This window comes from Peromyscus californicus, unplaced genomic scaffold, assembly GCF_007827085.1.
Source record: "Peromyscus californicus insignis strain IS unplaced genomic scaffold, ASM782708v3 Scaffold_1__1_contigs__length_55948999, whole genome shotgun sequence".
NCBI lineage: Eukaryota > Metazoa > Chordata > Mammalia > Rodentia > Cricetidae > Peromyscus > Peromyscus californicus.
This window is the reverse complement of record NW_026294492.1, coordinates 25825036-25851230: the sequence shown is the minus strand read 5'-3', so window position 1 is coordinate 25851230 and position 26195 is coordinate 25825036. Positions and strand designations below refer to the sequence as shown.

Here is a 26195-nt window from a genome sequence, read left to right as displayed (position 1 = left end):
TGCGTAGACATCAAAGAGAGTGGCCACACATCCTGTTTCCTACCCTCTCTGCCTGGGAACCGGAGAGCCTGGTCGTGGAGAGAAGAGGGAAGCCGAGAAAATGGGCCAAAGGTAAATGTGGGAACCTTTTCATTTAAATGTCTCTCTTAAGAGGGGCTCCTAAGGATGCCAGGAAGTGGGCTGGAGCTGTTGAGGACACTGGGGAGAGAATTCAGAAGCTCTCCGGAGCTGGCCTGCAAGGGGAGTGTAAGAACAGAAATCTCTAAGAATTGCTTGATTCATGTTGCCCGATCTTAAATCCAAACGGCCCTCATGAGGAAGCACGGAGGAAGCGACAGATTAGCCACACTACCATTGTCACCCTCAGGGGGCTAGGCAACTTGGGCAAAGGAAGCAGTATGTCTCACTGCTGTCTTCCACTTTAAGGAGACACCCATCTTAATGTATCTGTTCATGTTGTGAGTTTAAGTTGCTGAAGGTGTGGAAACTTGGAGGACACGGAAAGCACATCATCATAGAGGACAGGATAAGAATCCCAGTTTTGATGGACTGGATGTAGGAGGCACATGCACCCAGTAAACGGGAGCAGGAGGACTGTGAATTCAAAGCTAGCCTGGGCTACATAATAAGTTCCAAACAAACCTGGACTACACATTGAGACCGTGTCTTCATATATCTGTATGTGTGTGTGTGTGTGTGTGTGTGTGTGTGGTGGTGGTGGTGGTGGTGGTGGTGGTGGTGTGTGTGTGGCGGGAGGGGTTAAAATATCTTCTTGACAGGCTAAAACAAGAGGACAAGATCAATCGATGCAAATGCTAGCATCTCACTGAGCTCCAAAAATTGCTTGTAGAAGTTCAGAATGGCTGATGGGGTCACCAAACATTTTAAATTCGGTGTTGATGTCCCGCCAAGCTCCTTATAGTAACAGCTCTAATTACAACTCCAAGGCTCTGTGGAGAGAGCAGCATGGCTGGGCTGGCAGAGCTGGCTTCATCGGCTGCTCCCACAAGCCTCGAGCCACTCACCAAGTGGTTAGTAAGGAGACTTTTACCTCGTGTTCTCTAGTTTTACTAAGTTAACCTTCGTAATGAAAACTGGCTTTCAAATAGTTCTCCCTCTAATTTTTCATTCAAAATACAAATGAACAGGCTGCAGATATAGCTTCTTAGAGTGCTTGCCTACCACCCACGAAACCCTGGGTTTAATCCCCAGCACTGGGTAAACCAGGCATGGTGGCACGTGCCTGTAATCCCAGCATCGGGGAGGTGAAGGCAGGACCAGATGTTTAAGGTCATCCCTGGCTACAGAGTGAGTTCAAAACAAGCCTGGACTAAGTGAAACCCTTTCTCAAAAGAAACACAGTGAAGACTTGGGCGAAAGGAAGACAGTACAGGCTATAGCCAAGTGGTAGAATGCTGGCGTAGATAGGTGAGGCCCCGGGTTCTAGCTTCAGTACTATCTTTAAAATCACCACTTTGGAGACAGAGGCAGGAAGATCTCTGAGTTTGAGGACAGCATGGTCTATAGAGGAGGGACTATAGGAGCAAGGGGGTCAAGATCATGATGGAGAAAAACCACATAGACAGCTGACCTGAGCTAGTGGAAGCTCATGGACTCTGGACCGACAGCTGGAGAGCCTGCATGGGACTGAACTAGACCCTCTGCATGTGGGTGACAGTTGTGTGGCTTGATCTGTTTGTGGGGCCCCCAGCAATGGGATCAGAACCTATTCTGGTGACCTGAACTGGCTTTTTAGAGCCCATTCCCTATGATGCAAGGGGGAGGGACTTTGTCCTGCCCCAGTGTTGACTACCCAAGGGAGGCCTTACCCCCTATGAGGAGTGAATGAGGGGTGGGATGGAGGACAGGAGAAGGTGAGGGAGGGGGAGCCGTGGTTGGTATGTAAAACTGAAAAAAAATTTAATTAAAAAAAAAAGAGCAAACTGGGACTGGAGAGATGGCTCAGTGGTTAAGAGCACTGGCTGCTCTCCCAGAGGACCCAGGTTCAATTCCCAGCAACCACACGACAGCTCATAACTGTCTGTAACTGCAGCTCCAAGGGATCTGACACCCTCACACAGACATGCAGGCAGGTAAAACACCAGTGCTCATAAAATAACAATTAAAAAAATTGTTTGAAAAGAAAAAAAGCAAACTGGACTGCTGCCATGAAACACAAAACCTACTCATTGCTTAGAAACTCCTTGTGAGGCTTCATATTTGATAACTGAACATAAACCAATGTGCATTTATGTTTTTTTCTGCCAGACTTATAAAACATTGCTATGATTGTAAGGCAAAAGATCAATGAACTAAAACGCATCCCCTCCTCAGTGTTTTGTTTGTTTGTTTGTTTTGTTGTTGGTTTTTGTTTTGTTTTGTTTTGTTTTTGTTTGTTTGTTTTTTTACTGAAGGCATGTAGAAAACGTTGAAAATCCAAAGAAAAAAAATATCAACACAGATTAGTATTGGCCATGCTAAATGCCAAAGAACAGATGTTTTCAACATGCCTCAGCTTCTAGTATTTGCTACATTCTAGTTCAGGGCTTACATTCCTGAAGACCTGGTCTTTGTATGACTATTAAGATAAATAAGGACATAAATAAATCAATAAAGGTTCAGTTGAATTGCACTTGCCCAGTACACATGAGGCACTAGGTTCAAACAATAAATCTGAAAGAAAAAAAGTAAACAAAAGTCCATTCAAAAGGATTAAATAAAACTAGCATTTTGTAAGAAACCTGTTGCATCATAGTCACTGAATTCAGAAGACTGGAACACATTCCTCCAGATGAGTAAGAGGAAGAACATCAGGAAGCCTCGACAGGACTCTTCATTGATGGTGTTTCCTTCATTGAAGAGTCAATACATCAAAATTGATACCCACATACCAAGACGGGTGACGCAAAGGGTGAGCTCCATTCCATTAACATTATTTGTTTTAGCACAAACCCTCAAACAGCAGAGTTTACGATATCAATGAAGTGGACTGTCTCTTGAAACTCATCCATCATCCATCTTCCTCTGCTCCCTGTATTGATTGTCTTCTCTTATCTCCTAGGAAAATCGTTCCCCAAAGCATTCCCTAATTCAGTTCCTATGTGCTGATCTCCTTATCAGGGTCTGCTTTCAAAGGAACCTAACTTGCACCCGTGGCAGAAGCCATCCCCGAAAGCTGATGTGATGTGGGACTGGAAGGCTGCCACATCTCAGGCAGCTGGCCAGGATGAGGCAGCACACTGGAATGGGGAGGACTGTGATTGCATGTCGGAACAGGAAAGAGCATGGTTGGCACCCTGAGGATGTACCGGGGTACCTATTGGCATTTCCTTGCCCAAATGGAATAAATGAACAAACATTGCATCCTGTTTAAGGATGGGGAGATGGATGACACTCCGGACACACCCAAAGCCAGGAAGACCTGTTAAGATGGGTTCAAAGTGGAAAAGATGAGATGTGGATGGAATCCAGAGATATCTAGGGTGGAGAACAAACAACCAGCTGTGGGAGACGGGGTGCCAGGATGTGACTCTCAGATTTTGGTTGAACATTTAAGGCAAGGCCAGTGCATCCGAGCTCCACGGTGGTGATGGCCTTGGGTGTCCTGAGTACTGTTATATTCCTAATACCCAACCCTAGCCTACCTGTTTCAATAATTTTTTGTCAAACATTTGAAGGAATAAGCTCTAAGATTAAGGTAATGTGTCTATTTTTAGACATGGAGAATTTCAAATCATGATTTGAAAGTCTGTTCTGGGAATTGAGTCTATTCTATGTTGAAGGTAATCACCAAACACCTTCAGGTGTTCAATGAGAACACCTATGTCCTTATTTTCAGAACTTTATTCCACCCAGCTTTAAAGCTTGTAGTCTCTAGGAGAACTCACGTAATCTACACTGAAACATTTTACACCTAATTTGATGTTTAAATGGCATAGTGACCTCTCATTTTAATTAATGGGGAAACAGCACAATAGTAACTGGCATCCAAATATCTTAATCTTATTTTGAACACCATTTATTTGTCTTTTTTCCCCCTAATATAACAATTTCTGAACTTGAGTCTTACATGTTAAATGCATTTTATGTAAGGATGTTGTGGTAAAAGTTAACTCCCGGGGCATGGCATTTTGAACTAGACAAAAGGGCAAGTTAGTTTGAAAAGAGACTCAACAGGGAAATCCAAGGATTCTTACTGCCATCCAGTGGTGATGGTGTCAGACAAGCATGGTCCAGAGTCCACCTCCAGATTTCCCCAGCAAAGCCCAGATGCCTCTCATCCAAGTGATGAACATGGGATGCTAACTTACTGTGAGTGTTTTGGGATGACTTCATTTGTTCCTCTTGTAGTCCCAAATGTCACATATAGGATTCCGGAGGCAAACATTTTAATTAAGAGTGTAATTCACTGGAGGCAGAGTCTGGCTCACTAGCGTGTCTATTCTGGTCACCTCCCATATTAAACTGGATTACTTACTTTCTTGTTGAGGTTTCTGAGTTGCTTATTTGTTCTGTCTGGGGAACAGTTGGCAAATATCTCCCCCCACATATCATAGGTTGTCTTCACTCTATTAGTTGTTTCTTTGTTGTGTTCGTGTTTGTATAGTTTTTCTTCGGTTTCTAATGCTTTGAGGGTCTTATCTGGAATAAGCATTGCCTTGGCCAACCTCTTGATGTGTTTCTAGTACAATTTCTTCTACTAGTGTCTTGCATTTGACGCTGTGATATATTTTTGAGTTAGTTTTAATACAGGGGGAGAGATAGGGGTTGGTTGGGACTTCATCTTCTACATGTGGATATCTTTTCTCAGCACGTGTATTAAAGAGACTTTCTCCAGGGTGGGTGGCTGGTGTCTTTGAGGAGAATCAGTTGGCTTAATACATGTGGATTTATTTCTGCGATCTCTATTCTGGTTTCACGGCCTGGGAGCCTGCTTTCATGCTGATACCATGTGGTGTTGGTTACTGTGTCTCTGTAGTCTGTCTTCAAATCCAGGGTTGTGATGCCTTCTGTTCTGCCCTTTTTACACAGGGGTGGTTAAGCGATTTTGAATCTTTTGTGCCTCCATATTAATTTCTCTTGTTTTATTATCCTTTGATATTCGGCTGAAACCATTCTTTTTCCCAAAGCCACCCCACCCACGTACCTTCACAGCTTTTTGTGTGTGGGACCCACTGAGTTTAATTAGAGTTGCTTGCATGAGTATAGCTGGGAGGTTGCTAGAGCCTGGGCTATACCACGGAGGAAAGCCACACCCCCCCGCCCCAGTCACCATTAACTGTTAATAGTCTCTCAGTGACGGGTGGTGCTTCATGCGCCCTTCCCCCTCCCAGGATGGAAGGTTGTGCAGGTGACCACAGCTACAGAGAGTTCATGGGTGCAATGGACACAGATGACACCAGTTGGAATGGACTTTGCCCTGGGACTCCCATCACACTGAGAAGAGCCTCCCAGCCTGATCCCGAGGCTCGCCTATGGATGGAGCCTCTGGCCCATGAGAGACCGCAGTCTATCAGACTTCTATTTCAACTGGCATCACCTGTGGCATCACCTGTTGCCATGGTCTTAGGCAGGAGTTCACCTCAGCAATAGAAAGTCATGTTAGTGTGGGTCTTGGTCCTGGCTCAGTGTTAGGCTGATAGGAAACCATTTAGTGTCTTGGGTGATAACAGTTATGACATAAGAATCTGGAGATGGTTCATCCATGATGAGTATGGTCAAGTCCAGGATGAGTAGGGCCAAAGCTAGTTAGAGACTCACAAGCCAGTAACCACTGATAAGGTATATTGGGTTAATGCAGCTCTAAGGAAGAGCCTTGAGGAGACAGACTATTGATTATAGACATTTCCTTGGTTCTTTCTGAACAGGGCACTATCAGTGAAGTTGGAACAAATTTGGGCTTGGTGTTCCTCTAGTACTGAAATACTGACAACATACTAACAGTAGACCCTTAGCAAATCTGGACCTGGACACAACCCAGGGTTGAAACAGTGTGACTACAGGCTTGGAGAAGAGCAGCGTCTGGCTTAGGGTTTGGGGAAAGGACGGAACAAAGAAAGCCAGATGAAGCAATCTGGACCAGATGCTGCTGCCCAACAATAAGCATCAAGAACTTTCAGGAAACCATGACCTCACCTCAGAAGGAGCCAGAAACTGACCAGAGGGTGATCGGTATGTGAAAGTTCACAGAGACTTTAGAAAAGCAATTTTAAGGGAACTCGATAAACTTAAAATACATAGAAACAATTCAATAGATGGGAGGAAGTTTTAAAAATTCAAATTCTTCCCTAGAAAATGACACTGAATAAAAACATAATAAAAGGCAACTATGGTGGGACAGAACAAATAGAAAAAAAAACCAATGACCTTGAAGATGGGCTTTTAAAAATATACAGTTGGAAGAGAAAGAAGGAAAAAGAACGTTGAGAGATTACTAAATGAGCAAATATTTAGGTTCTTAGGTCTCAAGAAAAACTTAAGGATGACGAAGGGCACAGGGTTTATTTAAAGAAATAATAGTGTTTGGAGGTGTAGTTCAGTAGTAGGACACTTGTCTAGCAAGCAGGAGACCCTGGGTTCAATCTCCAGGACTAGGTTGGGTGGGTGGCAGGGATAGTAGAAACATTTCTCAAACATGGAGAAGGATGCACATATCCAGATGCAGGTCACCATTAAAATTTAGCTCAACAAAATGTAACCTCAAGACATTTGGAAATTGAACTCTCAAAGGAGAATGATAAGTAAACGATCCTCAAGGCTGTAAAAGAAAAGAAATAAGCAACCTCTAAAGCTGTCCCAATTCATCCAACAACATACTTCTCTGTGGAAATCTTACAGGGGAGAAGGGAGGGACCTGAGATCCTCAGAGTTATGAAGGAAAAGACTTTTAAGCGAGAACATCTGACCCGACAAATCTACCCTTTAGAAATGACCAAGAGATAAAGATGTCATCAAGTAAATGAAAGCTGAGAAAGTATTCCTTCACCAAATCTGTTCTACAAGAAATGTTAAAAGAATGGCTAGAGGCTGCTCTTCAAGGGCTAGAGAGATGCCTCAACCATTAAAGGTTAGACTCATAACCAAAAAGGGTGGCTCCTCAACCCAGGAAAGATGTTGGTGAGTAAGAAGAAAACAGGAAACTAACTGGTAGGTAGACCAACACTTTCAGAATGCGCTAACGTTGTAAGCATGGTACATACGCCATTTGTTTCCTTAGTATGAAGACTGAAAAACAAAGCAATTAATAATACTACACTAACATGTTAAGAGACAGACAATATGGAAAGGTATAAAAAGTAAAAGTGTAAAGTCTAAATGGAAGTTCCATAGCTTCAGAATGGGCATCCCAACGACATAGAAGTTCATTCAGATATACAGAGTTTGGGAACAGTCAAATGTTTATTTGAGTGGTTTCCTTAATTGAGATGAACGATGCTGGAGACCGTTCAGTGGGTTTCTAGATAATTTACCCATAGGGGACTACAGGCCGGAAAATAGTTAAAGCCAACTAGCATGCTTGTGCAATATTCTGGAATTCTTCGTGCTGTCCAAACAGGTGATGCCTGTTCCCAATTATATTCTTGATGCATAGCTGTTAGGCTGGGACAAACACATCAGTCCATCCTGCATGAGATTGGCAGGTAGACTGCCTAGGGCCTATGCCTGTCGGTGAGAGATACAAACATTCCTTTGCTTGTGTGAACACTGTCCCAGGCCTCTTCTCGTGCAATTTCATGCCAATGAGCAACGGCTGCAGACACTTTCAAGTATTTCACTCAGTGTTATATTTGACAGTCAGAAGGACACTCATTCACACAACGAGGCTGATCGCAACTAGGCTCAACAGTACTTTCACTTGCCTTCTAACTCTATAGGGGATGGGTTGGTTAAAGGAACTGGTTATGAAAACCACAACCAAAGAGTTTTAACCATGACGGCACCTTGCATGGGTAGAAAAAGTCATTCCCAGAAGCCATAAGGTTCTGACTGAAATTCTATGCCATCTGTACATCACCTCACTAAAAGCTGTTGGCCAGCGAGGCCCTTGAGGGCCCACCAACCACACAGGCTGTTGCCATTGTTGCTGGTTGCATGCCAGAACTACTAATAGATGGTGCAATCCTGTTGCTGAAGATACCACACACTTTGGTGGCAACACAGAGAGACATCAAGCTGGGACTGAACTGGAAGCTCCCTCATCCTTATCCTACCCGTTGACTTTCAAAGCGCCGTAAGGCACTACGCAGTCTGCTTGGAAAGAATCGTTCCCAAATGTCCTGTTAAGTTATCTACTTTTCTTACAACTCTAGAAACATGCCAGGCAAGATGACTGCACTGGAACAGAACTGGCGTAACTGTTATGGCCACATCCAATGGCTTTCTGATAAGATTTAAGGCTCATTCCATGGAAGGAAACCCATGTTTGGTACTGTAAGCCAGGACAAAACTCTGTAACTACAGAGGTCCTAGGCTTCAATGCAGAGGATATTCCTACGGTTTTGTTAAGCGGATGTGATGTGGCTGTTAGATTTATTTCTAAACAGTTGTGTGTATGTCCATAGATTATGTCCATTGTCCACCTTGCTTTGGGAGGGAAATTTCCTCTTTCAGTGGGTAATGGTTACTGGGGAAGCTCATAGGCAGTCAGAGTGCTAAGAATGAATGACTGTTGCTGTGGCATGGTGGTCCAGTGATCAGCCCAACTGGGAGAAAGTAATCATGCATCTATACCATCCTCTCCAAAGCTCAGAGGGCATCACAGAAGAGAGCCGAAGAATGTAAGAGTCAAAGGAAGAGGTGGAGTGTTGTGGAACTCTGCCCTCTGGACATGACCTAGCTGTTGCTGTGAAGCCAGATGTGATTGCATGAGACCCTTACAAGACTGAGCCCACTCCCATTCCTTTAGGAAAGCAGAGAAGACCTATGAGGTTCATGAAACATCTGAGGCCTTTCATCTCCATGGAGACACACAAGTGGTGGACAATTATGGGAATAAGAGACTCTTCTTCAGGGACATAGCTGCCTATAATATTGGCCATCATCCTTTAAGGAACTCCCCTGTAGGGAAACATTAGCTTGCCATGCTGAATGGGCACAGAACCACTTCTCTGTTCTGTAGACCTCTCTGTTTAGGGTGAATAGAAATATAAACTCCCCAGCAACATTCAGTCACTCTCACCTGCATTTTCTCACGGAGTTTGACACATGAGTGAGTAACAGTCTGTGGAGAAACGATCTCAATGACAACCGTTGTTTTGTTGGAACTCCCCGCCCCTTGAGTGTTTGTGCCTTCTTTAGACCCTAGTTTATTTTTGCACTGATATTTGCCATCCATCTCTTCTGTTAATTTTGGGGTTCGTCTACTCTCGCTTTTTTAAATCTTCAAGCTGCATGGCTACACTGTTCGTTTGTGATCTCTCTCTCCATCCCTTCCCCCTCTTCTCTGTGCATATCAGCGAGGTGAGCTTCTTGTTTTGATATCCATTTAATCTTCTAATTGGAAACTGTACTTCATTTAACAAGTTATATTAATATTTTCTTGCTTTTCTATTAGTTGTTTTGAACAGTCCTTATTTCTGTCTTCTCCTCTCCTCCATCTTTGTAGTATGAGGCTTTACTGCATTGATAATATTTAGTTCTTTGGTTTCTCTTTTGTGTAATTTTCTTGTTGGACATGATATTTACGTGCTCATAAATTTAGATTAGGACTCCCTTAAGTATCTTTTTTAAAGGCTGGCCAGCTCTTTATGGGGCCCTTCGATAATGTCCTGACTTGACATGACTCAGTTTCACTTCATTTCTGATGGCGAGCATTACGGAGTACAGTCTTAGTGGCTTCAGGGCTCAGACTTTCTCATCCCATTTCTTCCAAGCCTATATTCTCTTGACCATGTGCTGCTGTCAACTTGTCAGGACCTATGTGGGGGCTGGGTGACATGCACCACAAAGGAGAGATGGCAGGAATAACTATGGCATTCATCTGTGAAACATCAATGAAGTGCTTTCCCAGGTATAGGGTTATGATCAAGCCTAGGCAAATTCTTCTTGTGGCTCCCTTTGGCAGTGTATGCCATGAGGTAGGTGGCAGCCAAGGTTTTCCCACCTGTAACTCCACTGGAGGGAGTGCTTGCCTGTAAATGAGCAGAAATTGGGAGGCACGTGAAGCAGAGCAAAACTGCTCTTGGCTTTCTCTAGCTGTGTGCACCCCAGTATGGAGTGATCCTTGGAGCTCCCTCCCTCCACATTCTGCTGTGGTTGGGGTAGCAGCTCAGAGACCCTGTTTTCCCTCCTTGCCCTGTGGGCTATAAGCCCTGAGCACAGTACAATGGATTAGTGATGGATTAAAGGCATGCGCTACCACACCTGGCTTTGCCCACCCTGCTTTGAAGACAGGATCTCTCACTGGCCGGGAGCTTGCTCAGTAGACTAGCCTAGCTGGCCAGCAAGCCCCAGGGATCTGCCCATCGTCTCCTCCTCCTCAGCCCTGGGATTACAAGTGCATGCCACCATGCCTGGGGATCAAACTTTGGTCCTGATGCTTGTGTGAGCCCTCGCTCAAGCCCTGCAGCATCTTTTCTGGGGCCAGAACCCAACCGACTATTTCTCCTACATGAACAGCAGCTGAAACTCTTGAGTTGGTTCAGGCTTTCAGCTTCTACCCAGCTCTAGTGCTGTATTAGTTTCCTATTGCTACAAACATAGTCACATCAAGCGGCATACCATTATCTTACAGGTCAATAGGTGAGAGGTTCACACAGGATTTCATTGGACTGAAATCAAGGTGCCAGGTATAGACAGTGCCATCTTCATTTCTAGACTGTCCGTGAAGAGTCCTCTCCCTGTCTTTCCCAGCTCCCACTGGCCGTCCATGTCTTTGGCTCATGTGTCCCCTGCCGGTGAGTGGTGGGTCGAGGCACTTCCATGTTGCACCTGACCTCTTCCCTGTCACACCTCCATGACTCCTTTCTGTCTTTCCACCTTTAAGGTTCCAAGGACACCCCTGGGGATTACCTGAGGCCCACCCAGGCAACCCAAGCTCATCTTTCTCTTTGGGGTCAAGTAACTTGTCTTGACTTCTCTGACACAGTACTTTTCTTGATTATGACAGATTCCAAAGGTTAGGAAATCAACATCTTTGAGGTGTCATCAAAATGTCCACTGCAGATATTAGAAGGCAAAGGCCTCTCAAGAAGGTATTCACTGCGGGAATGTTCCAGGGGGTCTGCGGAGGCATAACTTGTTTTTAAAATAGGTTAAAAAAAATGGAATCTGAACTTCAGCTTATACTGTAAAGCAGCTGTAGTTGCTTGGCTGGCTCATGAGCGAGTAGAGACTCTGCTTTGCAAGGTCTTGTTTGCCCATTATTCCCATCACACGGACCTGTTTTGGTTTTCTAGAGCGGCCATAGGCTGGCAGTTCCAACGGAAGTTTATTTTCTCAGAATTCTGGAGCTAGAGTTTAAGATCTGTGGCAGGGTTGATTGCCTCTCCTCTGAGGCCTCACTCCTTTGTAGAAGGTCGCCTTCTTGTCTTCTTCAAGTGATCTTTCTTCTGAATGTGTCCTGACTTCTTGTCGCCTAAGGACACCCATGATCTTGGATTACAGTTTACTCCACCAACGTCCATTTCTTCCTTAGAGAATCCTACCTCCCAACAGAGTCACATCCTAAGGCACTGGGACTCAGCCTTTCAACCTGTGAACTTAACAGGGCAATGATCAGCCTGTAACAGTAGCTAACTAGTCCTAACTTATAAAGTGACAGAGGACTATTAGTTAAGAAATAGGGGTTTGGGGAGGGGAGGGATGTACCATGTTCTGTCACACACAGGTTTAGTTGTTTTTTTTTCCTACAAAAATGGTAATTTTATTTTTTATAACATACAATGGTAAATATTTGGGGGGATGTTCAGGATTTTAAATTTCTCTGGGTTGACTTTACACATCACAATACTAACACACGTTAAGAAGTTCTTCCATTTCAGTCAAACAAAGGGATCCAGTTGAGGGGAGATATGGCAATACATGAAAATAAAAGTGTCCCCCCCCAAATGTGGATAAAAGCTTACCAATCACAGCCTGCTCCACAGGACAGACATCCACAGGACAGACATTTGTTTTTAAAAGGCTCTGGACCGAAGAACAGCACAACCCTGTGTCATAATACTTATAATACAGTTTAACAATATTTTATCAAAGATGTTTGAACTTGAGATTAATGCTGAAGAAAAAAAAATGGTAGCCGAGAAACTGCACAACAAAAAGAAAATCATATAAAACATCTCCACCACTATTTAAAAGCCAAATTTAAGCAATAGCAAAAAAGAAAAAAAAATCAAAACAAGATAATAATACAACCTCTGTTTAAAATAACAGCCCTATCCTGCCTCTTTTCCATTGAATTTTACATATGAACAGACTATATATACTGGATTTTTTTGGAGAAATGTCCATTTGGTCTGTTACACCCGTCAGGTTCTGGCTCCGCTCGCTCCCTGTCTTTGGGGTACATTCAACTCCATGTTGTTTCTGTCTTGGCCATTCTGGGTTAGGTGCAGTGTGTCAAGTATACATCTCTCCCTTTTCCTTTACACAGTGCAGAGTATATGGGCATAGGTTACATAGCGTCTCCTTCACTCCAAGTCCCCGTCTTTGTCTAAATTCAAAGCAGTATTCAGCGGCGTGCAGTAGTTGGGTTTGTCGGAGGGCACATAGCCTGGCAGACACAAACACTTGTAGGAACCCTCTGTGTTGATGCACTTGGCGTTCTTGCAGAGGGACATCCGATTATTCAGCTCACTGCATTCATTGACATCTGCAATAAACCAAACCACAGGTCAACGCTCTCGAACGTGACTCGAGCCGGAGACACACAGGCACCATCCGCACCTGGGTGCTGTCCGAAGTTCTCAGCCACATGAACCAGACAGTTATCCATTGTTACCCCTTTCAATGTGCAAGACAAACCTTCTTCGATCTTAAAATAGACTACCATGGAGAGTCTAGAGTTGCCCTGTTACTCAACAGAATGTCAAACATTTTGTCAGCTTGGCATTTTATAGAGACAAGCCACAACGGAACCGGTGATTTTAATATTTTTATCCAGACTAAGTGCTTGGGGAAGCTGTCATTTACTGGATGCTCTCTACTCTTCTATAGTGGAGTCACATACTCAGGGAAACTATACTTACTGAACCGTCAAATTTTAAATTTAAAAGTCAAAATAATTACTGGAGCCGTTCTGGCCTTCTCTCTGTATTTAGCATTTTTGGGGGTGGGGCTGGAGGCAGAGCTTCTTGGTACAGTTCTTGCCTAGCATGCATAAGACCCTGGGACTCAGACTCTGGCCCTGAGGAAAATAAAACAGTAAGGATTCTTAAATGGGGGTGATAACTCTGAGTTTTGGTTGTGATTAAAAAAAAAATACAGACTATACCATTGACCGTCTTAACTATTTTTGTGTATAGCCCTGTAACACCAAGCATAATTATACTAAATGCATATTTCCATAACTTTTTTCATCTTCCCAAACTGCAACCCCTACTCATCTATCTGAAACATACTCAGCTGACCAGAGCTGGTCACAGGGGATCCCAGGGGAAAAGTCCTTCATCGGACACTCTCATTCTTACCGACACAGGTCATCTTGGCCATATCCAAATGATACCCATCAAAGCAATCACAAGTGTAACCTTCCTGGACCCTCACACAGCGGCCATTTTCACAGCCGTTAAGGATGCCACATTCTTCCGCCTGTAATTCCTCAAAGCTATTTAAAAAACCTGCAAAGGAAGAGGCAGGGTCCAGGTTAGAAGTGTTCACCCTCTGTAGGGACAGAAAATCACATTATTGTTGTTGTTGTTGTTTAGGATTTGGTTTATTTTATATGTTTGTTTTAGATACCTTAATGTTAGTTTTAGAATTTACTATCAAGTATACCTACAACCAGCGTTAAGCATAAAACAATTCAAAAATTTACACAGATCAGCCCACTTTTTGAATTCTAATGCTTTATACTAAAATCATGTAATGTGGAAAACAAGGATGAGTTTGAGTTTTGAGAAAACAAGCATGGGTTTGAATTTTTCTTTCCAATTGAGAAATGTGGGATTTTTTTTTTAACGTTTTACGTGAATTTTCAGTAGGGCAGAGGTCAGGAAGCCTTTAGGGGTCGGATCAGTGGAATTCCTGAGCAGTGTCCAGCAGGCATTTTCTAAGCAGGCTCCCAAGTTTGAGGATGCGCAATGGGAGTCACAGAAACAAAGAGTCAGGCTGGCTGTGCCCTGTGGGATCTGTTTACTCCAGCTTTCCAGTGAGCCGTTTACAAAGGCCCACAGGATAGAGGGCATAGAAATGATTCAAGACATCTTGATAAATGGGAAAACACATTATACTTGTGTTTAGGAAAACAAAAGGCTTTAATAAAGGACGAAACAAAGAAACTTTTGTTAGGCTCTTTTTATAGTTCAGACACTAGCTCGGAAGCCATTTGAGACGCCTAGAATTTTAACAACATAAAAACCACGTGACCAGCCATGAAAGTGTTGAGTTATCCTCATAGAGAAGGAAGTGGTAACTATAAATACATGTCTATCAAGGGTCCCCTTCCTTCCACAAAGGGGCTTTAAAGAAATTACAGCCAGACATTTTAGCATTACCGGGCCTCTGAGGTAATTCTCCAGTAGAACTGTAGGGGGCAGCAAAATATTGTTGCTACGAAGGGCCAGAAGGTCTTAATTTGCAGAGGAGCCCACCAAAAAACCTCTTTTAAAAAAGTAACGCATCCATGAGAGCCCCTTGCCAAAATTTAAAGAGGGGAAGAAATGGGCCATCAAGAAATGAAATGGAGGCACATAAAGCTGATTTGAGAAATACAGACTCAAAAAATGGAACCTTCATTGAAATCTTCAAATCCAGTATATCATGGTAAAATCATTTCAGTGACAGCAAAATCATTTCAGCGTCACAACTAGTAAGACTACATTTTATTATAGGAGCTAAAATGTGCCATTAACAAATGGAACTCGAGATCTCCTAAAACACACTTTCAGGATTCTAAACCAGGTAGGCAGGGCCTGATCCAAATCTGACCTGGTACCTATTCAGGTAAATGAACACAACTACATTCCAGGAGCCAAGGTCACCCTCTGTGGCCATTTATATGACACTATGGCAGAGCGGAGTGGCTACAACAGAGACCATGTGGCCCGCAAAGTCCAAAACGTTACCATAGCTAGCCTTTCAGAGAATGGCTAACACACTAATGAAATCCAGTTTTGGAAATACTGCTCAAATTGAAGGTGATGGAGACCACAACCCATGAAGGTGATGAGAATTCTCACTTAGCTCCTCTTCCGTTACTGGCTACTCGGTATGGTCCTTTCTGCGGCAGGGCCAGGAGCCCTTGCTACCTACAGAGCAGGTCAGGCTGGGGAGACGTTTCTAATATACAGGCTGTTTAAAGGCCACTGTGGAATCAAAACTGGAGGTCAAAACCCACATGACAACTCCCTAGGTGTGACACCAACGTGTGTGTTGACATTTGTGAAGTGAAAAGGAGCGTTAGGGGCTGGAGAGATGGCTCAGTGGTTAAAAGCACTGGCTGCTCTTCCAGAGGTCCTGAGTTCAATTCCCAGCAACCACATGGTGGCTCACAACCATCCGTAATCAGATCTGGTGCCCTGTTCTGGCCTGTAGGCATACATGTAGGTAGAACACTGAATGCATAGTAAATAAATTAATCTTTAAAAAGAAAAAAAGGAAAGAAAAGGAGCTTTAGAGTCATGTTAGCATTGAAGAGAAGTTCAGGATAGTTCAGCATGTAAAGTCCTAGAATGTGAACTGTCATGGGGCAGAGGTGACGCACATAAGTGTGTGGGTTTCGGGGTGGCTTACAGACTTACCTGCTATTTCTGAATTTGTGGGCTTTCTTTGGATCTTGCTATTTCCCCCCCCCCTTTTTTTTAAGGAGAAGGTTTACTGATCTATAGCCCTTACTGTGATGTGTATTTACAAGTACATAGTCTTGGGGTTATGGATGTATTCAGGCCCATTTCATGAGGTGGCTCAGGATCATGTCTTTTTAGTAATAAAACAAGGTGACTACGCACAAGAGTTAGGATTGGAACAGTAGTTATCCTTGGGAAGACTTGGGAAAGGGCAGCGGGAAACTTCTAGAACCATACTGCTCTTGACCTTGGAAAGGGGCCATATAGGTACGTGATAATCAACCTGACTGGAATGGCAGAAACAGGGCACTCTGAACTCTGCCAGGTGATCAGAACACAGCAAGCATCCTCGGACGGAGTCAAGGTTGGGTCATCTCAGAATTGCCCCAACTGGTATAGACTGATTCTCTCAAACCCAAGTCACCTGAGGGACTATTTACTTCTGAACCTGCTGCCCAGCTTGCCTTTTCCTATTCCTACCAGACCGTAATGATTCTCCAGGGAGGGAAGGTCTTCACATACGTAAGCTGGAAAATGAACAGCCTTGCTAAAGGAGTCTGGTAGCTGGGGCGGCAGAAACCTGAGTAAACAAATGCTTGGAAGTAAGCCTTACCTTCCACTAACTTCTAGGTGCCCTCCCCCCGCCATAAATCTCTCAGGGGGATGAACAGAACTCACCATCCTTTAGTGATATCAGATATTCCCAGGTTGCCATTCATTCACAAATTTACTGCCTAAAAGCCTCCAAGCAGTATGCTCTGGCCATTTCTTTAAACTTTGCTCTTGGATTGTGAAATGTAATTAATTGTTATGCTTTCTCATCAGCGCCTATATGGTGGGATTCTCAGATCCAACCAAAGGGCTCACATAAGAACAGAGAGAGGAAAAGAGTGTCTGCCCTCCCGAACCACAAGGGAAGAAGGAAAAGACCCTTCGACCCTGTGGAAACAATCCCAAATGTAACTACAAAGTTCTGGGGGGCTACTCCCAATTGGTGGCTTCTGGAGACGGGTGACAGCTTCCCCACCCCATCAAGAAAAGGCTTCATGGCATGCTGCAACTCTGAAGTGTCTCTAAAGTCCTAGCCCCAAGGTCCATGGTCCATAGGGACCCAGCGTGTGAGAATGCGGTACAGCTGCTTGAGTGACGCGCATCCCTCATGAGACGAGGATGGGTCCTTGAATTCACATTTCTCTACTACGATGCAGCTTAGCATCCGCTTGTCCAGCCAGCCATCAGCTTTCATTCTGAACTGCTGTTTCCAAACCTCGCTCTGTCTTATTTGAAAGTACAGATGTCTCTCCTACAGAGACACAGTTTGTGTGTGGTTTCCTCACACAGGACCCTCTGTCCGTAGACCGTGGGGCATTTCCTTTCTAGAGGGGACATTATTTTCATTCCTGCCTCCCCCCTGACAGCTTTGCTCACAAATCCAGAAAAAGCTGGCACGTGTCACTTCTTACTTAATAAATCCCCTCACAAGTGGATTCTAAAAATCCATTTCTGACCAAGAAGGGTTTTTTTTTTTTTTTTTTTTGGACCACCCACTCTAAAATACTTGTAAAGATCAACTTGGTGTGGTGAACATTTGCCATCTCCTTGTAGGAAAATGGAACTAGACCATGACTTAATAAGAAGTGATGGAGCTGCAACAATTATAACAATAAGATCATTTTTATTACGTTAAAGAAAATAAATACAACAGCCCACCTACCCCTACCCCACCCCCACAAGCCACACTAACCTTGGAATCTGGTGATTCCGAGCCAAAGCAGCAGGCTATGTAAACCACAGGGATTACAAAACCAGCCTGGTGAGTCCCACCCTGAGATTCTGATGGGTAGGTTGAGACCAAGACCCACAGATCTGCCTTTGGAACCATTTCCCAGGGATTATGCTTTGAAAACACTGAGTAATCTTGAGCCAGAGCTTAACTTAACATGGACTGAATGATTGTGCTTACGGTCCTGAATGAAGTAAGGGTCGGTCTCTGGGCCATACTGTTCACTGACGTCCACCAACGCGTCCCTTCCATATGGCCGCCGTGGTCCCGTCACGGGGATGTTGCACAGTTGGGCGTAGTCATCTGAGAGGGACAGGACACTGTTGGATTACATTAGACATGCACACCACATCTCAGAGTAGTGAGCCTGGCATCACACACACACACACACACACACACACACACACACACACACACACACACAAAATCATCCAGAAGCATCTGGATGGAATGTGCCTGAGGATTCGTCTGTGGGAGCTGGGCACATGCACACACTGAATATTAGGATAGAACAGAAATAAGATTCCCAAACAATGACCTGAAAGAGCTGATGATTTGCAAAACCCATCCTAGAAAACATGAGAGAGAAAGAGAGACAGACGGACACAATCAGAGAGAGAGAAAGAGCAACAGACAGAGAAAAATGGGGAGAAAGAGAGACAGACAGATAGAAAAAGCAGAGGGGAAGAGAGAGAGAGAGAGAGAGAGAGAGAGAGAGAGAGAGAGAGAGAGAGAGAGAGAGAGAGATCTTAGAATGCATCAGGCCTTCTGGAGGAGAAGCCTTATCCAATCTTAATACGTATTATCATAAAAATATAAGAAATAAAGTAGTCCACGTAGTAAGTGAAAGGCACATGTCCATAAGAAACAGGAAAAGCGGATCATAACATGATTCATACCACGTTCATAACATGATACAACAGCGTCTGCGGAGTCTCAGCTTGAACTGACCAGTGGTTGCTGTAACTGTCTAACACTGCAGAATGCCAGGCTCTGTGAACGTGACTACAGCATGATGGAAATCACAGCCAGGATGAGCGTCGCACTAAGAAGCGGCGGATTGCACACTGCTTGTTCTGTCGTGTGGTGTTGTAAGCACTTAATTAACACTCAGTTCACCAAAGCATTTGCCACTCTGAGAGATTCTGTTGTCATCCAAATTCTACTGATGCAGCCATAAAGGCACGGAGAGGTTATGTCTCAGTTGGTGCCCAGCTGCTCCGGACCTGGAGTCAGTCACCAGGCCACAGAGCTTTCTTCAAGGGCAGTCTTCTGGAACACTGGGCCTTATTTGCTCTTCACCTCCAGCTGCTACTTCCTGGAGCCACATCCCTATTCCAAACTGGACCAGCGCAGAAGGGTTGGATTCCTAACCTCCCCTCCCCAGCCAAGCCGTGGAATCTTGGTTCTCCACCCACAGGGGGGCTCCTGCGATGTAAATGCACAGAACAATGTCAGGCTCTTGCCTACCCTTCATAGCGGCTGATTGGAAAGTCTGGAGAGAAATGTTTCATGTGCTGGATGTATGAATGAGAGAAAATCCATTTCCCAAATATAATAACTAGCAGTTGGTGAAAAGTCTGAGTTCCCTAGAGGTCAACTACTCTGCCAGGATGATTAGCGGCAGCCAGATACTAGGCTCCGGGTCTAGACTGACAATCTCACCAGTCACCCAAGGCCACACTTACTGGAAGGTTTCCAGTTTGTTTCCTAATATATAAAATTAAAGGAAAACACCGAGTCTGGCAAGATGGCTCAGCGATTAAAGGCATGTGCCATCAAGCCTGAGGACCTAAGTTAAATTCTGGTACCTACATGGAGGAAGGAGAGAACAGACTCCCGCAATGTGAATGCACACCATAGCTCACATACACTCATTCTTTTCCTCCCCTCTCTCTTTAAATAAATAACTCTAAGGAAACAGCTAGTGTGACCTGTAAAGGCTTGCTTTCATCCCCATAGGGAGGGTGAAGAGTCAAAGCTCACACATTCTTTTTTTTTTTTTTTTTTTTTTTTTTGTTTTTCGAGTCAGGGTTTCTCTGTGTAGCTTTGCGCCTTTCCTGGAACTCACTTGGTAGCCCAGGCTGGCCTCGAACTCACAGAGATCCGCCTGCCTCTGCCTCCTGAGTGCTGGGATTAAAGGCGTGCGCCACCACCGCCCGGCACCCAGTCCCTACACATTCTGAGACTAGCACCAGAGAACAGTAAAGCCTCAGACCCCACTGCACCATGGGGCAGGGTAGAAGTCCCACTGCCCCAGCCCCTCTCCTCATGCACAAATATTCTAGAAACAATATCCAGACCCCAGATGTTCCCAACACTTTGCATGAAGGCATACCCTAAGACAAAATGTTAATTTCTTTAAGGAAATAACAGAGCCTGGAACAAGACTCTTGACTCAAAAAAACAACAATGATAACAACAATAACAACAAAACAAACCCCAAAAATCCCAGCTTCAAACAGAGCTCAAACTGCTGTCAGTTCTACTTAATGTCTGAAAAAGCACCAAGGCCTTTCCTTGAAGAAGAGAATTGTTCACATGTTTACAAGTTTTAAGAGCTGAGGTCATCTCTCTAGATTAAAAAAAAATTATATATATATATATTTGCTATACATCTTGAAGGGGGGGACATCTTTTAATATTTCATAGCCAAGTCACAGTGTGATCAAGAGTGGACATTAAAAGTGAATCAATTCATATATCAGCCTGGAAGACAAAATCCAGAGATGGCTGAAAGCTCCCCCCGGAGACATCTGTCAGCTGTTAGGGAGCCTTTCTGAGACTTGAGGTCCAAGGATGTCAAGGGACACAGAAAGGCCTGGCCAGGGTTGTTTGGCTTCAGTCCTGGGCTCTCTTCTACTAAAGCACCGAGGTGCAAGCATTCACCTCTATCAGGGTCAAAGGGGAGACCTCAGATGGGAGTGTCTACAAGCAGCTGCCTGCGAGGCCCACGCTTGAATGACAGCTATGTAGATAGCCACAAATTATGTTATGGGAAGAAGCATTTTGGATTATTGTTAAGGATCTCATCAAAGGTACAGGCAAAAGAAATTAAACCGTGGCCACACATGGCTAAACGTTTCCTAAAGAAGCTTCCAGACTTGACCCAGGCTGGATAGAGGGCAGTGGAGGGAGATAGAGATTGGTAGGTTCGAGACCCGCCGAATCAGTCTCTTCCTTTCTGCCATGCATCACCACTCAGGAGTCTAGAATACACGGTCCTTTACAGCCTCGCTGTCTCTAACAGATCGAATGCCAAGCTTCAAGACAGTTTTGATCGGATATCCAACCACCATTTCTGTGTCGCATGCTCTGTCTCGTAGCTGAAGATGTGCACCTCGCTCAACACAAGGACAATTATCTTTCTGGGAACGAGGACAGGTCTGTCCCTAATCCCTGTACGCTGTCTCTTCCATCCTCCCATCATGCACCTCGATGATTCTCTGCCAGGGTCAAGAGTGAAGTGAGCATGGAGAAATGGGAAGAATGTGGTTGTTGGAAGCAGAAGTCAGAGCTGGAGTGTTCACCGTGTTTTTTATTTTCCTATTTGGCAATTTTGGGCAAGCCTCGGTTTCTACATCTGTCACGTAAGCATAATTCTTTAAAAAAAAAAAAACTATTTATTTTTACTGTATGAATGTTTTGCCTGCATGCATGCCCGTTTGCCATGTGTGTGCCTAGCTCCTGTGGAGGTCAGAAGAGGGCCTCAGATCCCCTGGAACAGGAGTTACAAAGTGGCTGTGTGCCACTGTGTGGGTGCTGGGAATTGAACCTGGGTCCTCTGCAAGAGCAGCCCGTGTTCTTAACCTCTGAGCCATCTTTCCAGCACCTCCATAGGGGTAATTCTTACCTTCATAAGTTAGTGGCATATGAAAAAATGAGATGATGTGATAGATTTGCTCATACAGTTTGATGCTCCAAGAATATGGAAGTTACTCTTTTGTTTTTTTCTTTCTCTTAAGAGAAACCCAGAAGTCTTTACCGAAGATCTGGAAACAACTGGGGATTCAAAGAGAGCATTGCAAGTGACATATAAATCTGAATGTCTGAACGGAGGGTGATCTGTGGGCAAAGGGGGCTGCAGTAAATTAAGGATGATGGATGAGCCAACTCTAGGCATTTGTTGATTCCCTCTTGAGATTATCTGGAGATTTTTATATAGGTGGAAGAAACTTGGCAGAGAAAAAAATGTTCATGAACACTCTCCAACAAGGCACAAAACTGGCGATTGCCTTGGCAAATTTGCTTACCTGTGATAGACTGTGAACAACAGAACTTTATATTTGAGTCACAGATCTCACCACATAGCCGTGGCTGCAATGTGATGATGTAGGGATACCTCGGAACATTCCAATGAGGCATAGGTAAGATGCCATATTTTTGGGATCTGAGTATAGACAAATTTCTAGAATGTTGTGGCCTATTAGCATCCAAAGCCCCGAGAGAGAGAGAAAAAAAAAAAAAAACCTACTCTAGCTTGGAGGTGTGGTTAGCCCTAGGTCTGAGTCACTGCCAGAGTCTAGCTAGCTTAGGGGACATGGGTGAATCAGGGCTGGCTGCAGTCCAGAGACCAATAACAGACCCCTGAACTGTTTCCACAGCTTCCCAGGAGAAGCCAGGAGAACCTCGGCTGCCTCTCCCTCCAGCTCACCATGAGCACAAGCACAACATACTTCATCCTTAAAGTCCACTTGCTTTCGGAAACTTCCTCTTCTTGGGCACAGCAGCAATGAATTAGCCAGTCGCCAGGTGCTAGGTGCAGAGCCACGCCTGGTTCCCTTAGCAGAGCCCGAGACCCCCTCCTCTCTGAGGCCCCCCCGCCCCACTGAATGTTTCCCATCTGGGGATTTAGCTGAACAGAAATGCGAAATGAACAGCAAATGGAAATATTAACACCTCAGCAGGGAGGTGGCATTCCCCACCTCCCTGAGCACAAATGCTCAGCTCTAGATCAAAGCTAGGAAAAGGACACATGGGTGACATGAGACACCACCACTAAGTGGTCTAAACAGATCCAGGCCATTGGTCACACTATTTTCCCTGGCATGACAGATTCACATGGCAGATGGTACTGTTTTGATTTCTACTTTAAATGAAAAAATATATTTTTTTTTTTTTTAAAAAAGTACTCCCCTGGAGCCAGTGGGTCTGGGACCCCTACTGTCAGAAGCTATGGGAAGCACATTACTACATCCTGGCAGGAAATCTCTGTTCTTGATGACAGACACATCTGTGGGGCTGGTCTGGATAGTCACATGTCATGGTGCCACTCTGGCATTCCAGAAACCAGGAGGTGAAGTTTCCGTTGTCTGAGGCAGACTAAATTCAGCTTTCAGAAATGAAGCAGAGGCTGGATTTGGGTTTTCACACACCAGGGCTGAGCATTTAGAGCTATGAAATTTAAACTGTGTCTATGTGGGAAGAGCAAGGCCCAGGTCTTCTGTAGTAAGAATAGGGGTCATATTTCATTCAGATTTCTCTACCAGGTGTTTTTCCTACAGGTTTAAACAGGCATTATTAATCGATGGTGGTGTTCAGGAGCGAGAGGAGGGAAATGGGCATTTCCCACAGTGACTGTTAAGCCCGCATCAGAGCGGAAATTTTTCCTTAACTGAAATGGGCAAAGGCTATAAATTTTCTTCGTACAGTGACCATTTTAGATCCTTCTGTCCTGTGCTGGAGAAGAAAGGCGACAGAAAGGCTTTAGGAGGTAGGGTCAAGAACCGCATGGCACTGTATGTCTGTCTTTTTCAGTGAATAAACGCTTGTCCAGAGTGGAGCAGGTAGCCAGCCTGCTTCCAGGAAGTTAAAAAGTGCATAACTGTGATAGGAAATTAGACAGACAGACAGATAGACAGACAGACACACACACACACACACACACTCCATAATAACCATACCCACACACAGATACAGCAGACACACACACACACACACACACACACACACACACACACACACACACACTCCCTAACAACCATACCCACACATAGATACAGCAGACACACACACACACACACACACACACACACACACACACTCCATAACAACCATACCCACACATAGATACAGCAGACACACACACACACACACACACACACACACACACACACACACTCCATAACAACCATATCCACACACAGATACAACAATACACACACACACACACACACACACACACACACACACACACACACACGCGCACACACACACTGAATAAAAGAACTAGAATCCACAGGCTCAAGACACCTGGGTTCTCGTCCTTATTTCTTCCTAGCTCCTGGTCTGGACCCGTTTCCTGGAATTTCAGTTCCTCCACCTATGGAACAAGATTTGTGCCACTCTGTTTCAGCTCCATCGAACTGATTCGTTTCTTCCTGAGGACAGCACGAACTTGCTGAGCATCGGATGAACAGGGTGGAGTTTAGCAGCGGAAAAGGGAAAGGAATAATGGGAAACCTTACATTTCATTCTGCGAGCAGCAAATGAGGAGGAGACAAACTAACCCAGAGGGGCGGGGTAGGAGTACTGCAGACAGGAAAACAGCCCATGACTTGGGTGTGAGGGCACGTGCCTGCAATCCCCGTACTCTAGAGGCCAAGGTAAGAGGATCAGGAGTTCAAGGCCACCCTGGGCTCAACACCAGAATCAAAACCAAAGCAACTAAACAACCAGACAAACAAGGAGGCATTCAGTTAACACCGGAGCACACACATACCCTGTCCACTGCAGAGAACCTGTGGAAAAAGGAAATCAGCAGGCATGTGCCCTGGAGCTCCGGTGAGCCACACACAGCATACTTCGGCATCATATAGTTTCATTTAGATCTCAGAACCACCTAAGGAATAATTGTAATTAGTCCTTCTTTGTTGTTCCCCAGAACATTACAGTTTATAGCACAACGTGTCTAAGGCCAGCAGAGGGCTTGGTGTGTCCTCTCCCTGCCAAGCCGTGTTCTGGTCGCAGCTGCTCTGTTCTGACACCCTAGGAAAACTGTTGAGTGCACTCTCCAGACCGTGAGCATCAGGTAAGGGCTTCGCGCAGCTCTAAGCATCTGTGGTTCAAATTCCAGGGAGAGCCATAACCGTGAGCGGCCGATGAGCTCAGCTCCGCCAGGGTCAGCTCTATCATTAGCAGGATTTATGTTTATTGAATTTGCTCGATTTATTAGGTGAAAGAGATCAAATTGCTTAATGTTCAATTAAATTGTACTTGTCGAGGACAGGGAAGTAATGAGGTCTAAAGTCTTGGCAGGGTTTATGTTCCATGGGACTCCTGTAAACCATAACACTTTGAGGAAGCTCATGGCCCTAGAGCAATCAAGCCTGCCCACCCCCAGCCTTCACCTAAGGTCAGCCTTCCAAGGCTGTCACTCCCAGTGTTTCCCATCAGATGGCTGCTGGCTAGCCAGACTGGCTGACAGAAGAGACTGTTGGCTACACACGCAATACTACTACGAAATAAATAATTTTTTTTTCCGAAAATGGAGGTCCCCTTTGCGTTCTAAAACCCGGATTCAAACATTTATATTCTTGTAATAGCATTAAACTGAGCCACACAGGGAAGCCTTGAGAACAGGGACTGCTAACATGAATTCCTTGTTAAGAACTCAATGCAAAGCTTCTCCCATTTCTTAGTTACCGGGGCTTTGGGAAGATACCACTAAGGTTTACTTTCGGGCAATCTCAAAAGAGACAAGGAGTGGGGTTACCTCTGCTGCGAGACGAGACGAGAGGTAAGGTTTAACAATGCAAAGGGGGTACAGAGGAGGGATTTCAAAGCAATCCTTTTGTAAACAGGGACCTACTTTTGTTTCTTTCTCTGTGAGGATGTGTAAGCCATGCCAACAATGCCCTTTCCTGCTCTTGGAAGTGACCATCTAAAAAGCCAACACATTACGAGAAACAAGTATCATCCACAAGGAGTCCATTTGCTTCGCTTTTCCTGATAAAGCAAGTAAGAATTACCTAGGAAGAGGAACTGAATGTATACTTTAGGATAAAAGGGAGGTTAAAGGTTGTATGCCTTGTGAATGTCCCACATGCCACTGGCATGCCCACCTCAGGACACTTGCTTTTGTTTTGTGTGAATTTTTACCTCCCTTAAAAAAATAAATACAAACTAATGGGGGATATAACTCGATGCTTGAAAGCTTGACCAGCATGCACAAGGTCCTGGGTTCTATTCTTGGTAGTAGTACGTGTGTGTGTGTGTGTGTGTGTGTGTGTGTGTGTGTGTGTGTATGTGTGTGTATATGTGTGTGTGTGTATGTGTGTGTGTGTGTGTGTGTGTGTGTGTGTGTGTGTGAGAGAGAGAGAGAGAGAGAGAGAGAGAGAGAGAGAGAGAGAGAGAGAGAGAGAGTGAGTGTCTGGAGTTTATCAAACCTTTCTGTTTATAACTAGTAAGTAAGGAGACAAGACATCTCCAGGGTCCATCCAAGCTTCTATGTGTGATTCTGTTTTTTT

General features: G+C 44.6%; 1 protein-coding gene across 7 annotated transcripts in view; it reads right to left on the bottom strand.

The window, feature by feature from the left end:
* Nucleotides 1-11825: 11825 nt before the first annotated feature.
* Nucleotides 11826-26195, bottom strand: part of Ltbp1 (latent transforming growth factor beta binding protein 1) — a 396032-nt gene continuing 381662 nt past the window's right edge. For 3 of the 7 annotated variants that reach the window (XM_052746278.1, XM_052746279.1, XM_052746281.1), the window contains 3 exons: nt 17908-18030; nt 13629-13778; nt 11826-12811 (listed from right to left, as the gene is read on the bottom strand). In XM_052746278.1, the coding sequence (XP_052602238.1) occupies nt 12630-12811; nt 13629-13778; nt 17908-18030 (455 nt within the window). In that variant the 3' untranslated portion in view covers nt 11826-12629. The remainder of the gene's footprint in view (nt 12812-13628; nt 13779-17907; nt 18031-26195) is intronic. The other 4 variants (XM_052746282.1, XM_052746283.1, XM_052746284.1 and 1 more) reach the window with 2 other exon arrangements.